Here is a 21,645-nt window from a genome sequence, read left to right on the forward strand (position 1 = left end):
TCACCCCCTGTGGGTCAGGCACGGCCACCGCGTCCCCAGCCGGAGACCCGGCAACCGTAAGCACAGCCGTCGCCGCGTCCCCAGCCGGAGACGCGGCACCCGAAGGCGCGGCCACCGCCGTGCCCCAAGCCGCGGGCGACCGCGGGGCAGCGACGGCCGGCCCCGTCCCACCCGGGCCAGGCAGAGCCGGGTCCCCGCGCCTCGGACAGGCCCTCACGGTGTGTCCCTCCTCACCGCATCCGAAACACTTCATCGCTGACGAGGTCGCAAAAATCACGTATTCATAATCATCTACCTTAACATGGAAACGAAGGTTGAGCTCCTCATTCCGGTTGTTAAGGATCATAAACAGGTGTCTGCGGTGGGACACCACGTGCTTCAGCAACTGAGACTTACACCCAGACAACATCTTTTTCATCGGGGATACGATCTTCCCGTGTCTGGACAGCTCTCTGCTGAGGAACTCGTCGGTGATGAAGGGAGGGACATTAGAAAGGACAACCTTAGTTGCCGGCTGCGCCAGGGGCAACACCTGAACAAACGATCCGTTCACCGTGAGGCCTGCCTCCACGACACGGTTCACCTTTTCCACCTGGTCCAGGAAGAGGACCACGGCGCCGTTCATCCGAGCGGCCGACTTGATGCTGCTGTGCCCGACCCTCTCCCCCACAGCCAGCCCCACGTACTCCACGCTGCACGAGGAGCCAACGGCGATCTTGATGCCGTGCTTCCTCGTGAGGTGGGACAGCGCATCTCCATTCACCATGGCGTCTAGAGACGCCGACCGGCGAAACACCGGCAGGAGGAAAAAAAACACCCAAAGAAAACCCAAACTCCCCCAACAAAAGCACAAAGAACAAAACTAAACTAAAGTGAACACCAACCACTAAACCATATTAAATTAATCATACATAACTAAGGGGAAAAAAAATTCTCGAAAACACCCTATCACTCAGCGACTCACTCACACACGCTCACTCCCGACAGAGAGAGAGAGAGAGAGAGGAAAGAATTCGTGAGAGAGAGAGAGAGAGGAGAAAGAATTAGTGAGAGAGAGAGAAGAAAGAATTAGTGAGAGAGAGAGAGAGGAAAGAATTAGTGAGAGAGAGAGATAGAAGAAAGAATTAGTGAGAGAGAGAGAGAGATAGAAGAAAGAATTAGTGAGAGAGAGAGAGAGAAGAAAGAATTGGTGAGAGATAGAGAGAGGGGGGGAAGAATTAGTGAGAGAGAGAGAGAGAGGGGGGAAATAATTAGTGAGAGAGAGAGAGAGAGAGAGATAGAAGAAAGAATTAGTGAGAGAGAGAGAAGAAATAATTAGTGAGAGAGAGAAGAAAGAATTAGTGAGAGAGAGAGAGAAGAAAGAATTAGTGAGAGACAGAGAGAGAGAAGAAAAAATTTGTGTGAGAGAGAGAGAGAGAAAATAATTAGTGAGAGAGAGAGAGGGGAAAGAATTAGTGAGAGAGAGAGAGAGAGGAAATAATTAGTGAGCGAGAGAGAGAGAGAGAAAAGAATTAGTGAGAGAGAGAGAGAGAGAGAAGAAAGAATTAGTGAGAGAGAGAGAGAGAAAAGAATTAGTGAGAGAGAGAGAGTGAAGAGATTAGTGAGAGAGAGAGAGAGTGAAGAATTCGTTTCTTTATTGTTGGAATGCTTAACAGCATTCCAACAATAAAGAAACAGGATAACAATAGTTGGAATGCTAAACAGCATTCCAACAATGAAAAAGCAGGTTTAATGATGAGTGTCTCACGACTCACAGACGGCGATCAGCGTTTTCTGGTTTCCCCGAGGCGATATGGCTTCAAATGTTCTCACTGAAATGTCCGACTGTGCGTGTGAACACCAGGTGAGCGAAAGTGTGTTTATGTGTTTCACAGGAACACGATGTCGAGACCCCTTACGGGATGCTGCATGTGGTGATTCGCGGGGCACCAAAAGGGAACAAGCCCGCGATCCTCACCTACCACGATGTGGGACTGAACCGTGAGTACTGCACAGAATGTGTGTGTGGCTTGACAGATGTTAAAGACTTTTCAGCAAGGTGTTTCTGCACTTATCAGAGGTGATAATTGTTGGAATGCTGTTAAGCATTCCAACTATTGTTATCCTGTTTCTTTATTCAACTTCTATTTCTTCCGTCGCACCTCTTCTCCTCCTTCATTTTTTAAGCTACAGAAACCGTTCAACTATTAAAATGTTCAGCTCTTTCACCAGATGTCTGCTATGACTTTTTATATTTCTAACCTTTAAACTTTTTGAATTATTAAGCTTTTTATTTTCAATAGGATCTCTATGGAGAATATTTTCAAATGGCTTCAGGCACACAGGTGTTCGCGATTGAGCCAATTAGTGATGTTGATAAACACACAGACTCACAGACACACGCGCACATACACTCCTCTCCCTCTCTCTCTCTGTGTGTCTCTCTCTCATACAGTCATTCAGGTCTTAGGGATCTTTAGAGGTCTCTCTCTCTCTCACTCACTCACTCACTCACTCATTCTTTTTTATCTGTCTCTCTCTCACTCACTCATTCTTTCTTCTCTCTCTCTCATTCTTTCTTCTCTCTCTCTCTCACTAACTCATTCTTTCTTCTCTCTCTCGCTCTCTCTCTCACTCACTCATTCTTTCCTCCCTCTCTCTCTCTCTCACTCACTCACTCATTCTTTTCTCTCTCTCTCTCTCTCTCTCTCTCTCACTCACTCACTCATTCTTTCTTCTCTCTCTCTCACTCACTCACTCACTCATTCTTTCTTCTCTCTCTCACTCACTCACTCACTCATTCTTTCTTCTCTCTCTCTCTACTCACTCACTCACTCATTCTTTCTTCTCTCTCTCACTCACTCACTCACTCATTCTTTCTTCTCTCTCTCACTCATTCTTTCTTCTCTCTCTCTCACTCACTCATTCTTTCTTCTCTCTCTCTCTCACTCACTCATTCTTTCTTCTCTCTCTCACTCATTCTTTCCTCTCTCTCTCATTCATTCTTTCTTCTCTCTCTCTCTCACTCATTCTTTCTTCTCTCTCTGTCACTCATTCTTTCTTCTCTCTCTCTCACTCATTCTTTCTTCTCTCTCTCTCTCACAAATTCTTTCTTGTCTCTCTATCTCTCTCTCACGAATTCTTTCTTCTCTCTCTCTCTCTCTCTCAGGATTTTTTTCTTCTCTCTCTCTCTCTCTCACTAAGTCTTTCTTCTCTCTCGCTCTCTCTCTCTCAGTAATTCTTCTCTCTCTCTCACTAATTCTTTCTTCTCTCTCTCTCTCTCTCTCTCTCACTAATTCTTTCTTCTCTCTCTCTCTCTCTCTCTCTCTCTCACTAATTCTTTCTCCTCTCTCTCTCTCTCTCTCACTAATTCTTTCCTCTCTCTCTCTCTCGCTCTCTCGCTCTCTCTCACTAATTCTTTCCTCTCTCTCTCTCTCACTAATTATTTCTTCTCTCTCTCTCTCACTAATTATTTCTTCTCTCTCTCTCTCACTAATTCTTTCTTCTCTCTCTCTCTCTCACTAATTCTTTCTTCTCTCTCTTACAAATTCTTTCTTCTCTCTCTCTCTCTCTCTCTCTCTCTCTCTCTCTCTCTCTCTCTCTCTCTCTCTCTCTCTCTCTCATACAGTCATTCAGGTCTTAGAGACTTTTAGAGGACCCCCCCCCACACACACACACACACCCCATTTCAAAATAAAAGCCCCAGAGAGTGAATTCTAATTGAAATGCTTGTGATGAAGCCAGGCATTTAATAACCTCTGTTTATGTGTGTCAGACATGATGATTATGTCTCCTCTCCCCCCCCACCCAGCACCACCCTTTCAAAATAAAAGCCCCATGGATTAACTGTATTTAAACAAGCTCAAAATTAGGCTTTTTTGTTCAAAAAACGAATGCTCTTACTAATACTGCGACAACTACTACTGCTAATATAGTATTACTACTACTGCTACTTCTACTATAACTTCTACTGTTGCTACTATTACTGCTACTACTGCTACCATCAATATTATTACTCCCACTACTGCTATTACTACCACTACTATTGCTTATACGACAACTGCTGCTACTACTACTGCTATTCATGCCACTAAAAGTAGTAATACTACTACAGCTATTAGTACGACTGCTACTAGAACTACTGCTACATCTTCTACTGCCATTACTATTACTACTACTACCACTGTGATATTAAATACTACGACCAATACTACAGCTATTACTATGACTACTGATACTACGTCTTCTACTACTTCTTCTAATTACTAATACTTCTACTACTAAGAATACTTCTACTACAACTACAACTTATACTACTACTACTACAAATATCACTACTACTAGTACTTATTCCAATGCTACCAATACTTCTACTAATAATACTTATACTACAACTTATACTACTACAAATATCACCACTGATGAATTTTTTTAAGCCACAGAAACTGTTCAAATATCAAAATGTTCAGCTCTTTCAGGAGAGGTGTGATATGACTTTTCATATTTGTAATCTTTAAACGTTTTGAATTATTAAGCTTTTTGCAATTTGTTTTTGAATTGGATATCTATTTTCAGCAATGTTTTTGCGATTAATTTCAGTTTTCAGCATTCTAACGCATTTTCAGCAGGAAATGCTTTTTCTTGTTGGCCTCTGTGCTGCATCATTCCTTCCTGTCCACACTCTGCTAGCACACACACACACACACACACACAGACACAGACACACACACACACACACACACACACACACACACTTCAGCAGTATTCGTTTAAGTAGTGTGAAGAATTTGTATGTTGGAAATTAGAAATGTTCTTGTTCCTGAAAGGTACAGCGTTCTAACACTAGGTAATGGTGTTGAAAAATCCTCTCATGCTCAACGTTGAAATCTAAAAGAGGAGTCACAGCATTTCCTATAGACCTTTTTACAGGTGATGTCATCAACACTGTCTGCGCATGTTGGCGACAGAATTGTTGTTTTTTTCCCCAGCCATCCAGATGAGTCACCATGCTTTAAATGTTGAATTAAAACTGTCACCAGAATCATACATGAACACAGATACCTTGACTTGTAGCTCCTAATGCAGGGGTGCCCAATACGTTGATCGCGGAGGTAGTGCGGGTAGATCGCATGCCATTCAAACAAAATTAGATGTCCGCATGGCATTTGCCACTTGATTTTCTAACACACGGGTCACCACGTATGCGCGGTCAACCGCACGAGCTACTGCAAAACTCCAGCGAGCTAATTAGTTAGCCTTCCAATTTATTTAGACTAAAGAAGCTAAAGCTGTAGCGCCATGATTTGGGAAAATTCCAAAACCTCGCATCAAAAAACTGCAAACGCTGTTTCACCTGAACTCGTCTGGAGTGGAGGATGAGATTTTGACACTGCAAGCTGACATTCAGCTGAAGTCCAGGGGATCCAGTCCAGTTTTCTCACAGAGGAAAAGTTCCCAAACATGAGGACATGTGATACCTTTTTGACTGCATTATTCGGCTCTACTCATTTATGTGAGTCAGCCTTTTCCCATATGAAGAACATTAAGTCCAAACACCGTTCCACCATGACTGATGATCATTTGAAGTCTGCTTGAGGCGGCTACCAGCAGCTACTGTCCGGACTATGCAACTCTGGCCAATCCCATTCAGTGCAAGTCATCAGAGTAAGGTAATGACCAAAAATGTACAGAATTGTATTGTGCCATAAGGGTTCATGCAGTTATGCAAGGTACGCCAACATATATTGTAAATATAAAGTATACTCAGTATTCTTTTTGAATATATATATATATATATATATATATATATATATATATATATATATATATATATATATATATATATATATATATATATATATATATTCAGCATTTTTAATGTAGGTAGATCATTTTGACATGGTCATTTTAAAAGTAGCTCGCAAGCCGAAAAAGTGTGGGCGCCCCTGTCCTAATGTCTCTCTGGTGTAACATTTCATGCTAGGTTTCTCCACCAAGTACATGTTTATATCTGGATACTAAATATTGAGCTGTATGTGTTCCACCCACTCACTAACAGCACATGGATCTGGAAAGTCATTTTGTTTGGATGCATTCACCATCTTTGGAGGTTAATGTTCGTACATAGCTTGATACGGTAACACAGTTAAAAGGTTAATTTATTGTCATTGTACAACAGGGTTGCACAACGAAATGCAGATCGTATTACAGATTAATAGTACTCTCTCTGTACTTCTGTTGCCAAATACCTATGTACGCCATTGTGTAAAAGGGCACAGAGGTCTTCACAGAGGGGGGGGGGAATATTTGGTTGATTAGACAATAAAACAATTTAAAAAAAATGTTTGTTTTTTTCTCTAAACATGAATGTGTCCATTATTTTAATAGTTCAGTATTGTATGAAAGATAACAGGTATGTTTATGCATAGCAGTGGCACTGACAGGCCATTACTTATTTTTCGTTTCCACATTTATGTTTAAAATGAAAACATCAATTTGAATAGCTTGTATGCATGATTATCATGCAATTGACAGACAATGTTGATATTGGCATTGGTATCAGCTGACACGGTATGTTTATAAATTGGCAGTGGCACGGCCACCCTTGGCAGAAACGTTGAAGACCCCTGCTCTAGCACGTAATGCAGGCTCAATAATGTAATAAAGAAATGTTGGTCAGAAAAACATCCCGCAGAGGGAGGCGGGGTCTGTCCAAAGCAGCACTGCTTTGATGGGTGGAGGTGGTGAGGGTTTGGAGGACAGGGGCTGATCCACGGCTCCATCGTCTGGCCTTTGTGGTCCGTCCCACTGCCTTTTTTCTTTTTCGTCCTCTTCCTCTTGTCATTATTGTTATTAATTGGATCACCCATCTCATTTAGATACAAGGCAGAACACAGGGCAGCCCACTTCTGCAAGAAAGAAAAAAAGAAATCCAGCGATAAATTACTAACAAGAAAAAAAACACAATCGGTAAAATGAAATAGACTAAAGAAAACAATAGAGCATAAAAATAACTTGCAGTAGAATCACAAGGCTATTAGTATTCCCAGCCATTCGCTGAATCAGTCAATTGTGGTGCACAATCATACAGAGCGAGGGATGAAAGAAGGTGCACTGGAAAAAAGAAAAGATTAAACACACACACACAAGTAGAGAGAAGAAACGAACAGGAGGGAGTAGAAAATAGAAAGCGACACGAAGAGAAAGAGATTGGAGGTGAGAGAGAGACAGAAAGGCAGGTTTTAAGAAATAGAAAAGAGGTCAAAAAAAGGAGATGGATGATAGAAAGAGAGAGAAAAAAGAAAGTGCTGAGGGAGAAAGTAGGTCATGGAGTCTGTGGGAGTGCAGACTGCTGAGCACTGACAGATGAATCAGCGTGTACTGATGAGAAGACTTCTCACCTCTGTCCTCTCAGAGCATCGCTATTTCTGAGTACATAAGTAGCCCACAAAGTACTAGGGGCAGCGCCGCAGCAACGATGAGGCACTCACCTTACAGACCTCCCCTGCTTTTTATCTCCGACCCAGTTGTCGTGCTAATTGGTGTTCATTAACGCGGCGCAGCCAGGGCCCGGGGAGGAAACAGTGCTGCGCGTGCGGCTTCACTGAGTTTGACACGCACGTGCTGAAAGTAGGCCAACTGCAGAGCCAGCGGGAGGAGAGCGAAAACACAGCTGACATCCATTATACATGCAGCTATTTCCGAATGAAATGTTCAGAAATTTCTATACTAGTTCAGGTAATGGAGCGCCAACGGTTGAAAGAAATCTTCAGTGAGTCAAAATACTTTATGATGGCCCCTTCATTTAGAACAAAGGGAATTTGTAACTGGTTATAAAACAGTGTCAATTTAATACTGATGCCTCTACTATTCGACTTGCTCATGTCATAATTACTGCGGCAGCTTGTGGTCGCTGCTTAATGATAAATGTAAATATGGGTAGTAATAAGCATGCTTGCACAGACGACCTATACAACCGTCTGTGGTTAACGCTGCTCCATCGCAAACCCTCTCTTTGATATCACAGTTTGAATCATTGACTTCCGTGAGAAATTTGAGTTTTAAAGCTCCTAATTATGAATATTATGTGATACAGTGTATTTACTTGTAGGAGTTTGAACACAGTAGTGTGTTTGAGTGTCTGTGTGATCAGGTATGAGAAATGTGCTGAGAGCGGGGGTTGTGTCCCCCATAACAAACAGTTATGGGGGATTTCTCCCTGTGTTCAAAAGTTATGGACCTAACACTTCAACAAAAAGTAATTTAGTGCATGTCAGTGCTCACAGCCCAGCGGCTGTACTGCTGCACTGCTGCTCCCATACTGCAGTTACAGTTGATAACGTTGTGCCGACCGACAGCTGCATCATGGAAGGGTAGGGCCCACCCTCCGGTTCCCCCTCAGGTTAACACTGTTAGCTATCTTCGCTATGATCATAAGCATGCAATTGTAGTTTGGTCAAAGGTGCTACATTTGAAATTCAGAGCTTATCTATTGACTCCACATGGTTCTCAACATGGCAGCAGCTAGTTTGTTAGCGCTGTTGGCACCGTTAGCTATGAACCTACGGCTCAGCCATTGCCATGTTAAGAGCCGCTGAGAGGGAATTTCAAATGCTCCCAATTTCGTACTCGCTAGCTAGCTAGCTAAGAAAGTACAACATTAAAATAAAAAAGCTTTGGGGTTGGAAATGTTCATCTATTTGCCTCTTGACTACAGGGTAACAGCTTCCTCCGCATTCCAGTCTTTGTGCTAAGCAAGGCAAGATGAAGAGGACCTCATCTATTCACAATTTTCTTTGATTAACTGGGAAATCTATTGAGATGTATAATCTTTTTAGCAACAGAGATCTGGCCAAAATGGCAGTGTAGAGTGGTTAATACACAGTCACATGAAACTTATCATGTTAGTACAACAACATAGGACCTGAGAGGTATAACAAAAATTACTATTTAAAAAATGTAGTCTTCATGGAACATGTTTTAAAAATGTAATTTTAAGAACCTTGTCAGAGGATGAAGTTTATTTTTAGTTTATTTAAGTACAAAATGCTGCGAAAAGAATAATTGTTTTTAAGTGTAGGCAGGTAGTTTACCAGCAGTGGCTTTAAAGACAAAAAAAGGACATATAAATCTTGATTTATTGACCTGGTATAAAGTCAAACAAGTGTATTTCAAACACATTTTTATTTTTATTAAAATGGAGGGGAAAAAGGTTGCTATGACATCTTATATTTGTCAGGAAGCTGTCTTTGCCTCTGTTTTCTGGCACAGCATCAGGATTACAGATGGTCAACTTCAAGGAGTGTGGTGCATGTCTAACCTGATCACATTCCTCTGCTCTCATCCTGTGGAGGGAAAATCTCCTCACGAAGAAAGTGGAGCAGGCCAGCACACGTGGACTGTTAGCTTTACAGTCACACGGCGCTAAAAACGTTACCGAAACTGGTTTACCTTCAAAAAGGATTTTAATCCTGCTGATGCAATTACATTTTTTGCATGGTGTACCTTAATCTTATGAAATATTACACTATTAACCCACTTTGGAAAAAACTCTTCCCTGATCCCAGGAGACACGTCTTTCCCAGGATCCTAACTAACAGAAGAGAAAAACTCTTTCTATCTCCCGCCCTCATATCCGTTCACAACTCCTCCCCTTCCGTCTTTCCCAGGATCCTAACTAACAGAAGAGAAAAACTCTTTCTATCTCCCGCCCTCATATCCGTTCACAACTCCTCCCCTTCCGTCTTTCCCAATATCTATTAGCTAACTTCCCTGTGCACTTCTGTAAACGCCTGTCTTCAAGTCTCTCTTTCCCTGAGTTCCGAACACATTCAATGACTGTCAGTTCTTGCTGAATCCCTTCTATGATAATCCTTCAGTATAAAAGTTAAACTTCTGCAACTTTGGCAGAAGCTTCATGTCTTATTAGCTACTAATCCTACAACACTTTATGTTTATCTTAATTATGCATTCCCAATACACTTATGATTATGACTAATTATGAATTCTTAATTATGAATTATTAAACACTTTTATTATATCTACTAAACACAGTTCTTTGCTCAAATTTCTTACAACTCCCCCCTAACCCACAGTTCACTGTGAGTTAGTTAACCCCAATATCCCTGGAGACCCCTCCCCTACTCGATCCAGGGAGAGGCTCCCTATCTATCTAAACAGTGACAAACAATTCATGCATACAGATATCATTTCAAGTATTCCTATCCGTTCTGTTTCACCCTACGCTTGCCTCGCTAACGCAAAAAAGAGTCGTATCCGTTGAAGTTCACTGCCTTCCATGTCTTGGGGCTGGCAGGATCAGGAGACAGTCTGTAGGCTGGAGAAAACATACTGAGAAGCCTTGACTGTTCTTTTACACTTGACAAAATTACATTTCTTAATCCTTACACCCTAAAATCCCATTATAACCCAATTAAACAAAAAAAATCTCAAAATACTCATCCAAAACAATCCGTCTATTTCCCAAATTTCCAATATCTCACCGGATGTTTTAGAAGTCCATTTGGGCCTTATCAGGTCCCTCAGGATCTCCGACAGGATGGTCTGGAACTGCTTGTGAAGTTCCGCTATGGCACCGCTGGTGGCCTCATCTAGACTGTGGCCATCAGAAGCTTTGATTTCTTGCTTTGAATTCATTCGGCACCCCCCTTGGCACTCCTATGCCATCTATGTACACTTGGTCATCAAAAGCTCCCTTCGGGCTATCGGTATCTCTTTTGGATCTTCTGTTAGCATGTGGGCGTGGAGAAATTAGTTCCCCATAAGTTGCGTCATTGACAGGCAAGATATAGAATGGCAATATAAGTTGCACCAATGCACATCTACCTGTCCAATCTTTAGGCAGGATTGGATATATGGTTCTTCCTCCACACCACCACCAGTTATTTTCTTTTTAAGCACTTTTATTTTCCATACACAGTACAATAAGCCCGGAGCTACGTCGTAGTTAACGTTAGCTCCTCACACAGCTGCCACAGATCATGCAATGTTATTCATCATTTTAAACGTCTTTCCATGCTGCTAAAACACAGACTAGTCACACGTATTATTGGACTTATTGTCCGGTTTTATTTAACCTTAAATCCTCTGGTTTAACAGGCTATAGCTTCTCCAGACCCGGACTCCTCATGTATATGCACGCGAGTTTTTCACTGCCAGCAGTTACACAAACACTCCCCCAGTTCGCCTGGATAGACCAAAGCTCATTATCCTACTTATTCCGAATCATCCACACAATCTCTAATTTAATGCACGGCCAAAGCAAAGCGAGAGAGACCTCAAGATCACCAAGATGACCCGCAGACTCAGAAGCTAACTCCCGCTAGCATTAGCTTCTCTAAACAGCTTATGCTACGAGACCCAGACACAAGCCCCGAAGAGTTACGAAAGACCGCCGCTGTAAGCCCCTTCAGCCGAAAGTATCCAGTTCGCCAAGCAACATAACTGCTTTTAAACTCGTTGTCTACAAGACCCAACAATGCAAGCGCTGAGCCAAGGAGTCTCTCAGTATGTGCAAAGCCAGTCCACCAAGCAAACAACCGTTTATTGATTCCAATGTGATGATATAATTACAGCGCTGTAACTTTAATTTCTTTATTCTGGATCCTCTGTATTCACTGGACTGGTCCCTTTAGTGCATTCTGCAAATATACTCTCACTGCAAACTGTAACTCACTCAGCTCAAATCGGCCTGCTCACACGCTTTTTATTTTCACACCTCGTCCTCACAGAACAAAGGCACGCTTAGCAGGGCAAATGCCGGTCGGCCACATCTACGCTAATTGTCCTAAAGCTACCTAGACAGACTTCATCAAAGGTGCTGTTCTTACCTTTATAGGCGCCTTGGAGATGTAAACGACCGATGCCGTCCCGCACGCGTGTCTCGTCCCGAGAGGATTGTCCTGCCGCGGTCGCCAAATTTGTGGAGGGAAAATCTCCTCACGATGAAAGTGGAGCAGGCCAGCACACGTGGACTGTTAGCTTTACAGTCACACGGCGCTAAAAACGTTACCGAAACTGGTTTACCGTCAAAAAGGATTTTAATCCTGCTGATGCAATTACAGTTTTAGCATGGTGTACCTTAATCTCACGAAATATTACACTATTAACCCACTTTGGAAAAAACTCTTCCCTGATCCCAGGAGACACGTCTTTCCCAGGATCCTAACTAACAGAAGAGAAAAACTCTTTCTATCTCCCGCCCTCATATCCGTTCGCAACTCCTCCCCTTCCGTCTTTCCCAATATCTATTAGCTAACTTCCCTGTGCACTTCTGTAAACGCCTGTCTTCAAGTCTCTCTTTCCCTGAGTTCCTAACACATTCAATGACTGTCAGTTCTTGCTTAATCCCTTCTATGATAATCCTTCAGTATAAAAGTTAAACTTCTGCAACTTTGGCAGAAGCTTCATGTCTTATTAGCTACTAATCCTACAACACTTTATGTTTATCTTAATTATGCATTCCCAATACACTTATGATTATGACTAATTATGAATTCTTAATTATTAAACACTTTTATTAGATCTACTAAACAGTTCTTTGCTCAAATTTCGTACAATCCCTTCATCCTCTCCTCCTCGTCCTGCCCTTTGCTGTCTTTCTCCTCCTTCTTCCGTCCCATCTCTCTCTCCCCTCACCCCATGCTACCTCTGCTCATTTCCTCTCCTCCCTGGCTCTCCCGCAGACAAGCTGTGCTTCAACTCCTTCTTCAATAACGAGGATATGCAGGAGATCACCAAGCACTTTGTGGTTTGCCATGTCGACGCCCCGGGACAACAGATTGGAGCGTCACAGTTGCCACAGGGGTACAATATGCACACAAAATAACCAGTAATGAATGGATAATTATTTATAATTTAATATGTGTTGGTGGTCAGGGGATTAGACTATTGCTAAATAGATAATGCTGCAGATAACATTGTTTTTGGGGATTATCTCAAATATATAAAAAACAAAACAATTTTTATGCACTGATTATCACAGTATGTGAAGCAATGATGACCAGAAGTTGTGTCCTCTCTCTCCACAGGTACCAGTACCCTACTATGGACCAGCTGGCTGGGATGTTGCCCACTGTGGTGCAGCACTTTGGGTTGATGTTTTTTCTACATCCACATCCACATCTTTTCACAAGTCCGACATAGACAATGTTTTATTTATTGTGTTATTTAAGAGCCATCTGCAGGGAAATCATGTCCTCTTTGTGCTGTAGGAACTGAAAATGACGAGACATGTTTGTCGCTGCAAAAAACTATCCATTTCAACTTCCCTGTTGATATCAACGCTTTCAGATATTTATTAGTACATTCAAAATGATCATCGGCATGTGATTTTAGTTAAGTTAAAGGTGCTAAATTTGAAATTCAGAGCTTATCTATTACCTCCACATGGTTCTCAACATGACAGCAGCTGAGCTGACGGCTAGCAGCTGACAGCTGACAATGCTCACAGCGCTAACAGTGCAAATAACGGCAATAATGCTGACATCCCTAACAGTGCAAATAACATCAACAGTGCTGAAGGAGCTAACAGTGCAAACAAAGGCAACAGTGCTGATGGCACTAACAGTGCAAACAACGGCAACAGTTTGGACAGTACTAATGATGTAGCAATGCCAAAAGTGCTGAGAGAGCTAACAGTGTTCAATTGAATGGGAATAGGGGGTGGTAGCTACGCCAGTCAGAACGGTGTTATCAGCTGTAACCGCCGTATGAGAGCAGTGCAGAGCGGCGGCCGTGAGCTAGTGAGCTCAACATTGAGTGAAGACATTCCCTACTAACAGAATGGGATTGTAGCCTGAACATACAGTACCAGCCACAGTACAAAACTTGGCTCCTGCACAAGCATGAATTCCAATCCATCAAAGTCATTGAACAGCATATAGGCACACCATGACTCTCTCTTGTATCCATGCAGGCTCCACCCAATTGAACTATTTACAGTTGTATATCATTATTTGTCTTTTAAACGTTGCCTGTAACGTTCTTCTTTTTTAGGTTTAAGAGCATCGTGGGGATTGGAGTCGGAGCTGGAGCTTACATTCTGGCCAAGTTTGCTGTAATTCATATCCTGATTCATCTACACTGTACTTTAACATTCAGGGTCCAAGTGTTCTGAGCAGTGTTTTGGTTAAAGTTGGCTATCTCTGAATCCAAAACTAAATATGTTTCTTTGTATTCTGCTCTCAGCTGATCTTCCCTGACCTGGTGGAGGGTTTGGTTCTGCTCAACATTGACCCCAATGGCAAAGGCTGGATTGACTGGGCTGCCACTAAGGTACCTGTCTATGACTATATACGTAATGTATTTTGAGTGGGTGCAAATACACTTACAAATTCAGACCTGCTTTTTTGTTCTTGCAACAACAATCTCCTTGTGTTCCCCCCCAGCTGTCAGGTCTGACCAGCGCTCTGCCAGATACGGTGCTGCCACATCTTTTCAGCCAGGTAAGCTCAGGTTCCGGGAATAAAAATGGGGAATATATTTTTTTTCAATTGCTATTCCAGTTTTCTTCATTTTCTGGTTCTTGTTGGAAATATGACAAGCAATGCAAGTAAAAATGACTTTCTTAATTCTCAAATCAAAAACTATATTTACGTGTCACAGAAAGATATTAAGCCAGTTTATGTGTTTGTCTGCAGGAGGAGCTGATGAACAACACAGAGCTGGTGCAGAGCTACCGGCAACAGATCAACAACACCGTCAACCAGTTCAACCTGCAGCTTTTTTGGAACATGTACAACAGGTGGAGAGATACAGTTTCCTACTCAGACACACACACGCGCACACACACACACACACACACACACACACACACACACACACACACACACACACACACACACACACACACACACACACACACACACACACACACACACACACTGTCTCTTAACATTCATGTTGTCTCTTTCAGTCGGAGGGACCTGGAGATGAATCGCAGCGGCACGGTGATCAATGCAAAGACCTTGAAGTGAGTCTCATAAAACAACCGCATACATATTCTAGTTGATTTGGGTCTAATTACGGTTCAAATTGAATATATATTCGTGCTGGGCAACGCGATTAATCGAATTGTTGTTTTTTTTGGAATATTTTATTTTAACAATGCAAGAGAGCATACAGAACACAAAACATTAAACATTACAAACAACTACATAACAAATTAAGAGAAAAAAAACAAAAAACTAAACACAAATAAATGAAATAAAATTAAGTAAATAAATAAATAATTCCCCCACCCAAAAAAAAAAAAAAAAAAAAAGGTTGGTGCATAAAGTGACACAGCACAAAGGAGAATGCAATGACAGTGTATATTGTAAATCAGAGCTCTAAATAATTACAGTCCTATGGTACTGTTAGTGTTATACCCATGTACTCCAAATAAGGCTGCCAGATTTTCAAAAATAAATTATATCTTTTTCTGAGACTGTATGTAATTTTTTCAAGAGGAATACAACTGTTCATTTCCACAGACCATTTGTTGATGAGAGTGGGGGAATCAGACTTCCACGTCATCGCGATACATTTCCTGGCCACACATAAAGCAATTTCTACAAGTTTAATTTGGGGCTTCGTTAAAGACCTATTGAGAGTTGTGAAGTGTCCCAGTAAACATAGCTCAGGATCTAATGGAAAGGTAACCCCTGTGATCTTAGTTATTATACTACAAAAGTCATCCCAAAAGGACCTCACCTTTGTGCAAAGCCAGGTACAGTGTAGGAAGGAGCCGACCTCTATACCGCATCTGAAACACATTTCTGACAATTCAGGTTTGGATTTATGTAGCTTCTGTGGGGTGAGGTACAGCTGATGAAGAAAGTTATAATGAACAAGTCTGTACCGGGCATTAACTGTTGCTGACAAACTGTTCTGGCACAAATCTGACCAGAGTTCTTCATCAATTGTTATATTCAAGTCTGATTCCCATCTCATCCTGGATCTGTGTAATCCTGGTTTTGGGCCCTCATTCAGCAACATAGAGTACATTTTAGAAATAAATTTGTACACATTTCCCTGGTGAAGCAATTTTTCCACATTAGTTAATACAGGTAGAGTCATTCCAGGGCCCAGGTTGGTTCTCAAAAAGGATCTTAACTGGAGGTAACAAAAGAAAGTTAGACTGGGCAAATCATATTTTCTCTTCAGTTCTTCAAAAGGTGTCCTTTATCAAAGCAGTCTTCCAGATACTGGATTCCTCTGTCATGCCAAGTCTTCAGAATCTTGTTACTTAGAGTCATGGGCACAAGTTAATTTTGTCTTATACCAGGTGTTTTTGGTGATAGTCTCATATTTAGTCCAAGAGTTTTGTGAACTTCATACCATATTTTAATAAAATGTTTCAAAATAGGATTGTCTGTCCTCTTGGATATGGTTTTGGAGTTCCATTTATAAATAAAATCACTGGAGGTTTCTTCTTTCAGAGGATGAAGTGCAATTTGTATCCAGGAGGGGGCAGCATCACCGTCAAAAAATGACAAAATATTTCGCATCTGGGCTGCTAAATAATATTTCTTCAAATTGGGTAGTCGAAAACCTCCGAGACTATAATCCCATGTTAATTTTTCCATTGACACCCTTGGCATTTTACAGTTCCATAAAAACTGCCTAATGTGTTTGTTGAGGGTTTAAAAAAAGGTTTGAGGTAATGGAATGGGTAAGGACTGGAAAAGATACTGCAACCTTGGGAGAATATTCATTTTCACACAGTTTATTCGACCAATTAAAGTAATGGGTAGATTCATCCATCTGCGCAGGTCGTCCTCGATTTTGCTCAGCAATGGGAGGTAATTAAGTTTGTACAAATTTTTAAGATAATTATCTGTAATTATTCCTAGATATTTAATATTCGGGAGCCACTTAAATAGAGTTGTTTGTTGGTATTCAGTGTGATCGAAGTTCGTGAGTGGAATAATTTCACTTTTTTCCACATTGACCTTATATCCTCAAATAGCACCATAGGTGTTTAGTAGCGTCTGTAATTTAGTGAGAGAGTTAACCGGGTCTGTTAGATACAAAATTACATCATCTGCCAGGAGATTCATTTTATGATTTATTTGGTCCACTCTGAACCCCTTTATATCTGGATCCCGTCTAATTGCTTCAGCAAGTGGTTCAATAACCAGGACAAAGAGTCCTGGAGACAGAGGGCAACCCTGTCGACTTGATCTACTCAAGGGAAATGCTGTCGAAGTCTGTCCATTTGTGATCATTTTGGCTCTGGGTTTATGGTAAAGGGTTTTCATCAACAAATGGCCAAATCCAAACTTGTCCAAAACTTTGAATAAATACGGCCACTCTAGCCTATCAAAGGCCTTTTCAGCATCTAATGCTACAGCTACACTAGGTTCAGTTTTAGATTTTGTTCGATGGATAATATTAAAGAGTCTGCACAAGTTATTGGCTGATGAGCGTTTCAAAATAAAGCCGCTCTGGTCTGGGTTTATTCATTTTGGCAAATATTGGCCAAGCCTGTTAGCCAGGGCTTTGGAAATTAATTTATAATCTGAATTTAACAAGGAAATGGGTCGAAAAGAGGAACACTTTAATGGATCTCTATTTTTTTTGTGAATCACAGTGATTATGGCAGTGGAGAATGATTCAGGAAGAGTTTGAGTTTTGGATGCTAAATTAATCACATCCATTATGTGGGGAGTGAGTAAGTCCTTAAATTCTCTGTAGAATTCAGGAGGGAAGCTGTCCTCTCCTGGTGATTTATTGGGTTGTAGTGAACACAAGGCCTTTTCAATTTCTTTCTGGGTGAAGGGCAAATCAAGATTATTTTGGTCTTCGTGGCCGAGTTTCGGCAATTCAATAGTGGATAGAAATTCATCAATCTTAGATAGATCCTCTGGTGATTCTGATGTATATAGATTTGTATAAAACTGTTTGAATGAGTCGTTCATTTCTGTTGGGTTGTGTGAGATTGCACCCGTTTTAGTTTGAATTGCATTAATTAACCTTGAGCTTTCCTCTGTTCTCAATTGCCAGGACAGAATTTTGTGAGCTTTCTCTCCCAATTCATAATATTTTTGATTGGTTCGTAAAATGTTTTTTTCAACTTTGTAGGTATGTAATGTATTGTATTTAAATTTTTTGTTAACCAGCCGTTGGTAAAGTTCTTTAGACCCAGATTGTTGAAACTCCTTTTCCAATTTCAAAATATCTGCTTCTAGCTCATTTATCTCTGTCATATATTTCTTCTTGATACCCTTTGTATAAGATATTATTTGTCCTCTTAGATAAGCTTTTAGTGTGTACCATAATATGAAACTATTGGGGGAGGAGGCACAGTTTGTCTCACAAAAAAATGTTATCTGGTCCCTAATAAACTGGCAAAAGTCTGATCTATAAAGGAGAGTGGGGTTCAGACGTCATCTATATTGATTTGCTGGTTTTTCTGGCATAAAAATAGATAGGGTCAAAGGTGAATGATCAGACAGCATCCTAGATAAATATTCAGATTCTAGTGTTCTATGAATTAGCTGTGTTGACAATAAGAATAGGTCAATCCTGGTGTGAGAGTTGTGTGGGCAGGAGTAAAAGGAATAGTCTCTAGTTTGAGGGTGCATCTGTCGCCACACATCGGTCAGGTTTAGATCTTTCATAAATGATAAGGTAGTTTTAGCTGCTTTTGTCTTGGATGTTGTTGTGGCTGATTTATCTAATATAGGATCTGAACAAAAATTGAAATCGCCTCCTACAAGTATGTTTTGTTGTCCCCCTGATACCTTCATAAAAATATCTTGAATAAAGGATTCATCATCATAGTTAGGTGCGTATAAGTTTAACAGTGTCCAGGGTTCCGAGTAGATTTGGCAATTAACTAGGACATAGCGGCCTGATGGATCAATTATAGTTTCTCCAATTGTCACTGGAATGTTTTTATTTATTAAAATAGCAACCCCCCTGGCTTTCGAGTTAAATGATGATGATAGTACGTGTCCTACCCATTCTCTTCTCAGCTTCTAATGCTCCTGTGTGGTAAGATGGGTCTCTTGTAAAAAAGCGATATCTGTTTGCAATTTTTTAAGGTGTGTCAAAACTCTCTTCCTTTGAACAGGTCGATTTAGCCCATTCACATTAAAGCTAACAAATTTCACTACCCTACTCATTGATGCTAAGTGTGGACATCAGAGTGTCATAGCCTCTTTGTAAATTCACTGTGCAAAAGCCAGTGTATCTCCTGTGATCAAATACAAATTGATAAACTAAAGCACCAACATTAACAAAGAAAACAATCCCCTTTACCCACCCCTCTCCCCCCCCAAGTGCCTAATCCTAAACATCTGACACTATATTCCCGATCAAACTGGGTTGTGCACTTTGCACTTGTCAAGTATGACATGTCTGGCTGGTTCAAACAAACCAGCCCAAGGCTCTGTCTAAAAAAGAGTTTTACAATATGATTAATCGTATTGTTATGGCAAAGTTCAATAATGAATTCAAAATTAGTGCATTGCGCACTTTTATTTTAAAAGTACTGCTATATGAACAAAAGTGCAATAACACTTTAACACTTTAAACAAATAAGGTTATTTTTAACAGCAGTATTCCCTTTACACAGTAGCAGTTAAAATATTTCTTGTATATTATATATGTTTAATGAAATCAACACATCAAAAAAGCAATGTGCGTTGAAATAATATTCTATGAATAATTTAAGCCACTATAATTTAATCGAAAATCTTCCCCAGATTGGACTGCTTAGTACGTGTTGTGGAAGTCCCAGATATCAGGAAACTAAACGCCGTCTTGTCTGGTTCATTACAGTCCGGAGGAGCTCCGTGGATTTTATCGAGCTGAGTTCACTGTGTCTAGCAAACTACACGTCGGCCGTTTACTACAGCTGTATGAACACAAAATAAACAGATTTGGCTGTGATTTAACTGCAATAAACCGACAAAAAGGGACCCGAAATAACTACGTAATGGTGCAGATTTGTAAAAAGTCTGAATTCATGTTTTGTTAGTTCTCTCCACAAGACGACAAGCAAATAACTTTTAAAATGTTTGTTTTCTCAATGGAGTCTGGATCGATCGGTGCTAGGCTATACTAACATTGTAGCAGCTCCATCAACACTCAACATAACGTCACATAGGCGTAAATACGGCAGCGTCTATTCATTAATATTCATTGTTTGTAACATATGGTTTACACACACAAATTTATACACATAGTTTGGTCCGGTCTCATAGAGGTATCGTAGAGCTCTGGGTGAACGCAGACGGATACAGTATGTGTTTCCTGATTCAACGTCAGGATGTCAGTGACGACAGGAGGAGCATCTCAACGCTGATAGGCTATTTCAATTTTTATAACGCGTTAACTTGCCCACCACTAATATATATATTTTAAAGCTCCTATGAGGAACTTTTATTTAGTTTGGATTCTGGCGGTCCCTGTGGACAAAAGTGGTTGTGTTTCGGAGAACCAGAGTCCCTTTAGAAAACCTCTATTTTTACTAAAGCAAGTCTGCTCCGCATAGTCCTGGTTCTGGTTTCCCATGCCTCCCTTCCTGCCTCATAGTGACTTTAAGTGTGACATTTACTGCTTAATATCACTGTGAATAAAATATTTCGGGTTTTTGGACAAAGAAATTATACTTTTTTTCCTGTTTTGTTGGATTCCTTGAACTAAACCAATAACTGATTAATACAAATAACAATTGGTAGAATCCTAGCAATGGGAAAAAACTCAATATATAACGATGATTCTGATAAAGTCAGGATGGTGTGAACTCCAGCTACTCATCTAAACATTCTGAATGTTCCTGAAGGTGTCCTGCGATGCTGGTTGTGGGAGACAACGCCCCGGCTGAGGAGGGAGTGGTGAGTCCAGCATCTTCAGCCATACACTCTGAAAATGTACCCTCATAGCAATACCTCTGTTTTACCAGCTATCTGTCTTCTTTAACTCACTCCTTTCACTTCCCCACTGAGATGACTTCCTGTTTCAAGGATTTATAAATCCATCTGAAGCTCTAAACAGCAAGCTATCCCCCTCCTCCCCTGTTCTTACCCTGTTAGATGTTTTGTTCTCTGCATTTAAATCCAGGTAGTGTGTTTGTCCTCATTCAGTAAAACAGAAACAAGTCAGCCAGCAGAAAATGAATACAAGATAAATGTTAACTACTAACACGAATAACAGCAGCAGTGAATATAATTGAATGACAACAAAAGCAGTAATTGTAATACAAATATGACTAATAATAAGGTTAGGTTAATAGTACCGGTAAGTCTCCAGAAAAAGAATGTAAGTCAATGTAATGAAAGCACAACTGTTTCTGTTTGTTTTACTGTTGTGAGGACATTGATTTTTTTATAGTCACATTGTGGAGACTCGGCTTTTCTTTTGGGGACAAAATGCACGTCCTCATAACAGAAATCAGTAGATTTTAAGGTAGAGACTTAGTTTAAGCTCATAGCTTATAGTTCGAGTTAGGATTAGTCTCCAGGAAATTAATGTAAGTCAATTTAATGTTCCCAAAAGGGATGAAAACACTGTTCTCAGGGGCCCAGATGGCCTCGCTCCGTCTGCTTCGCTAGTTTGAAGTGGCCCAGATATTTATGCTTCTGCACCAGTTAGTCCGCTGCAAATGTAAATCAAATCACTCGTGTGTCATGTTAACATTTTATATGAACTAAT

The 21,645-nt window shown here is 40.8% G+C and overlaps 1 protein-coding gene across 4 annotated transcripts in view; it reads left to right on the top strand.

Moving 5' to 3' along the window:
- The window catches only part of ndrg4 (NDRG family member 4), a 102,215-nt gene that overhangs the window by 58,325 nt on the left and 22,245 nt on the right, over window positions 1-21,645 (top strand). For all 4 annotated transcript variants that reach the window (XM_079286768.1, XM_079286766.1, XM_079286767.1 and 1 more), the window contains 9 exons: window positions 1,875-1,980; window positions 12,684-12,804; window positions 13,029-13,091; window positions 13,996-14,056; window positions 14,188-14,274; window positions 14,388-14,444; window positions 14,640-14,743; window positions 14,915-14,971; window positions 20,777-20,828. In XM_079286768.1, coding sequence (XP_079142894.1) covers window positions 1,875-1,980; window positions 12,684-12,804; window positions 13,029-13,091; window positions 13,996-14,056; window positions 14,188-14,274; window positions 14,388-14,444; window positions 14,640-14,743; window positions 14,915-14,971; window positions 20,777-20,828 — 708 coding nt within the window. The remainder of the gene's footprint in view (window positions 1-1,874; window positions 1,981-12,683; window positions 12,805-13,028; window positions 13,092-13,995; window positions 14,057-14,187; window positions 14,275-14,387; window positions 14,445-14,639; window positions 14,744-14,914; window positions 14,972-20,776; window positions 20,829-21,645) is intronic.

The sequence above is a fragment of the Melanostigma gelatinosum genome (assembly GCF_949748355.1).
Source record: "Melanostigma gelatinosum genome assembly, chromosome: 1".
Taxonomy (NCBI): Eukaryota; Metazoa; Chordata; class Actinopteri; order Perciformes; family Zoarcidae; genus Melanostigma; species Melanostigma gelatinosum.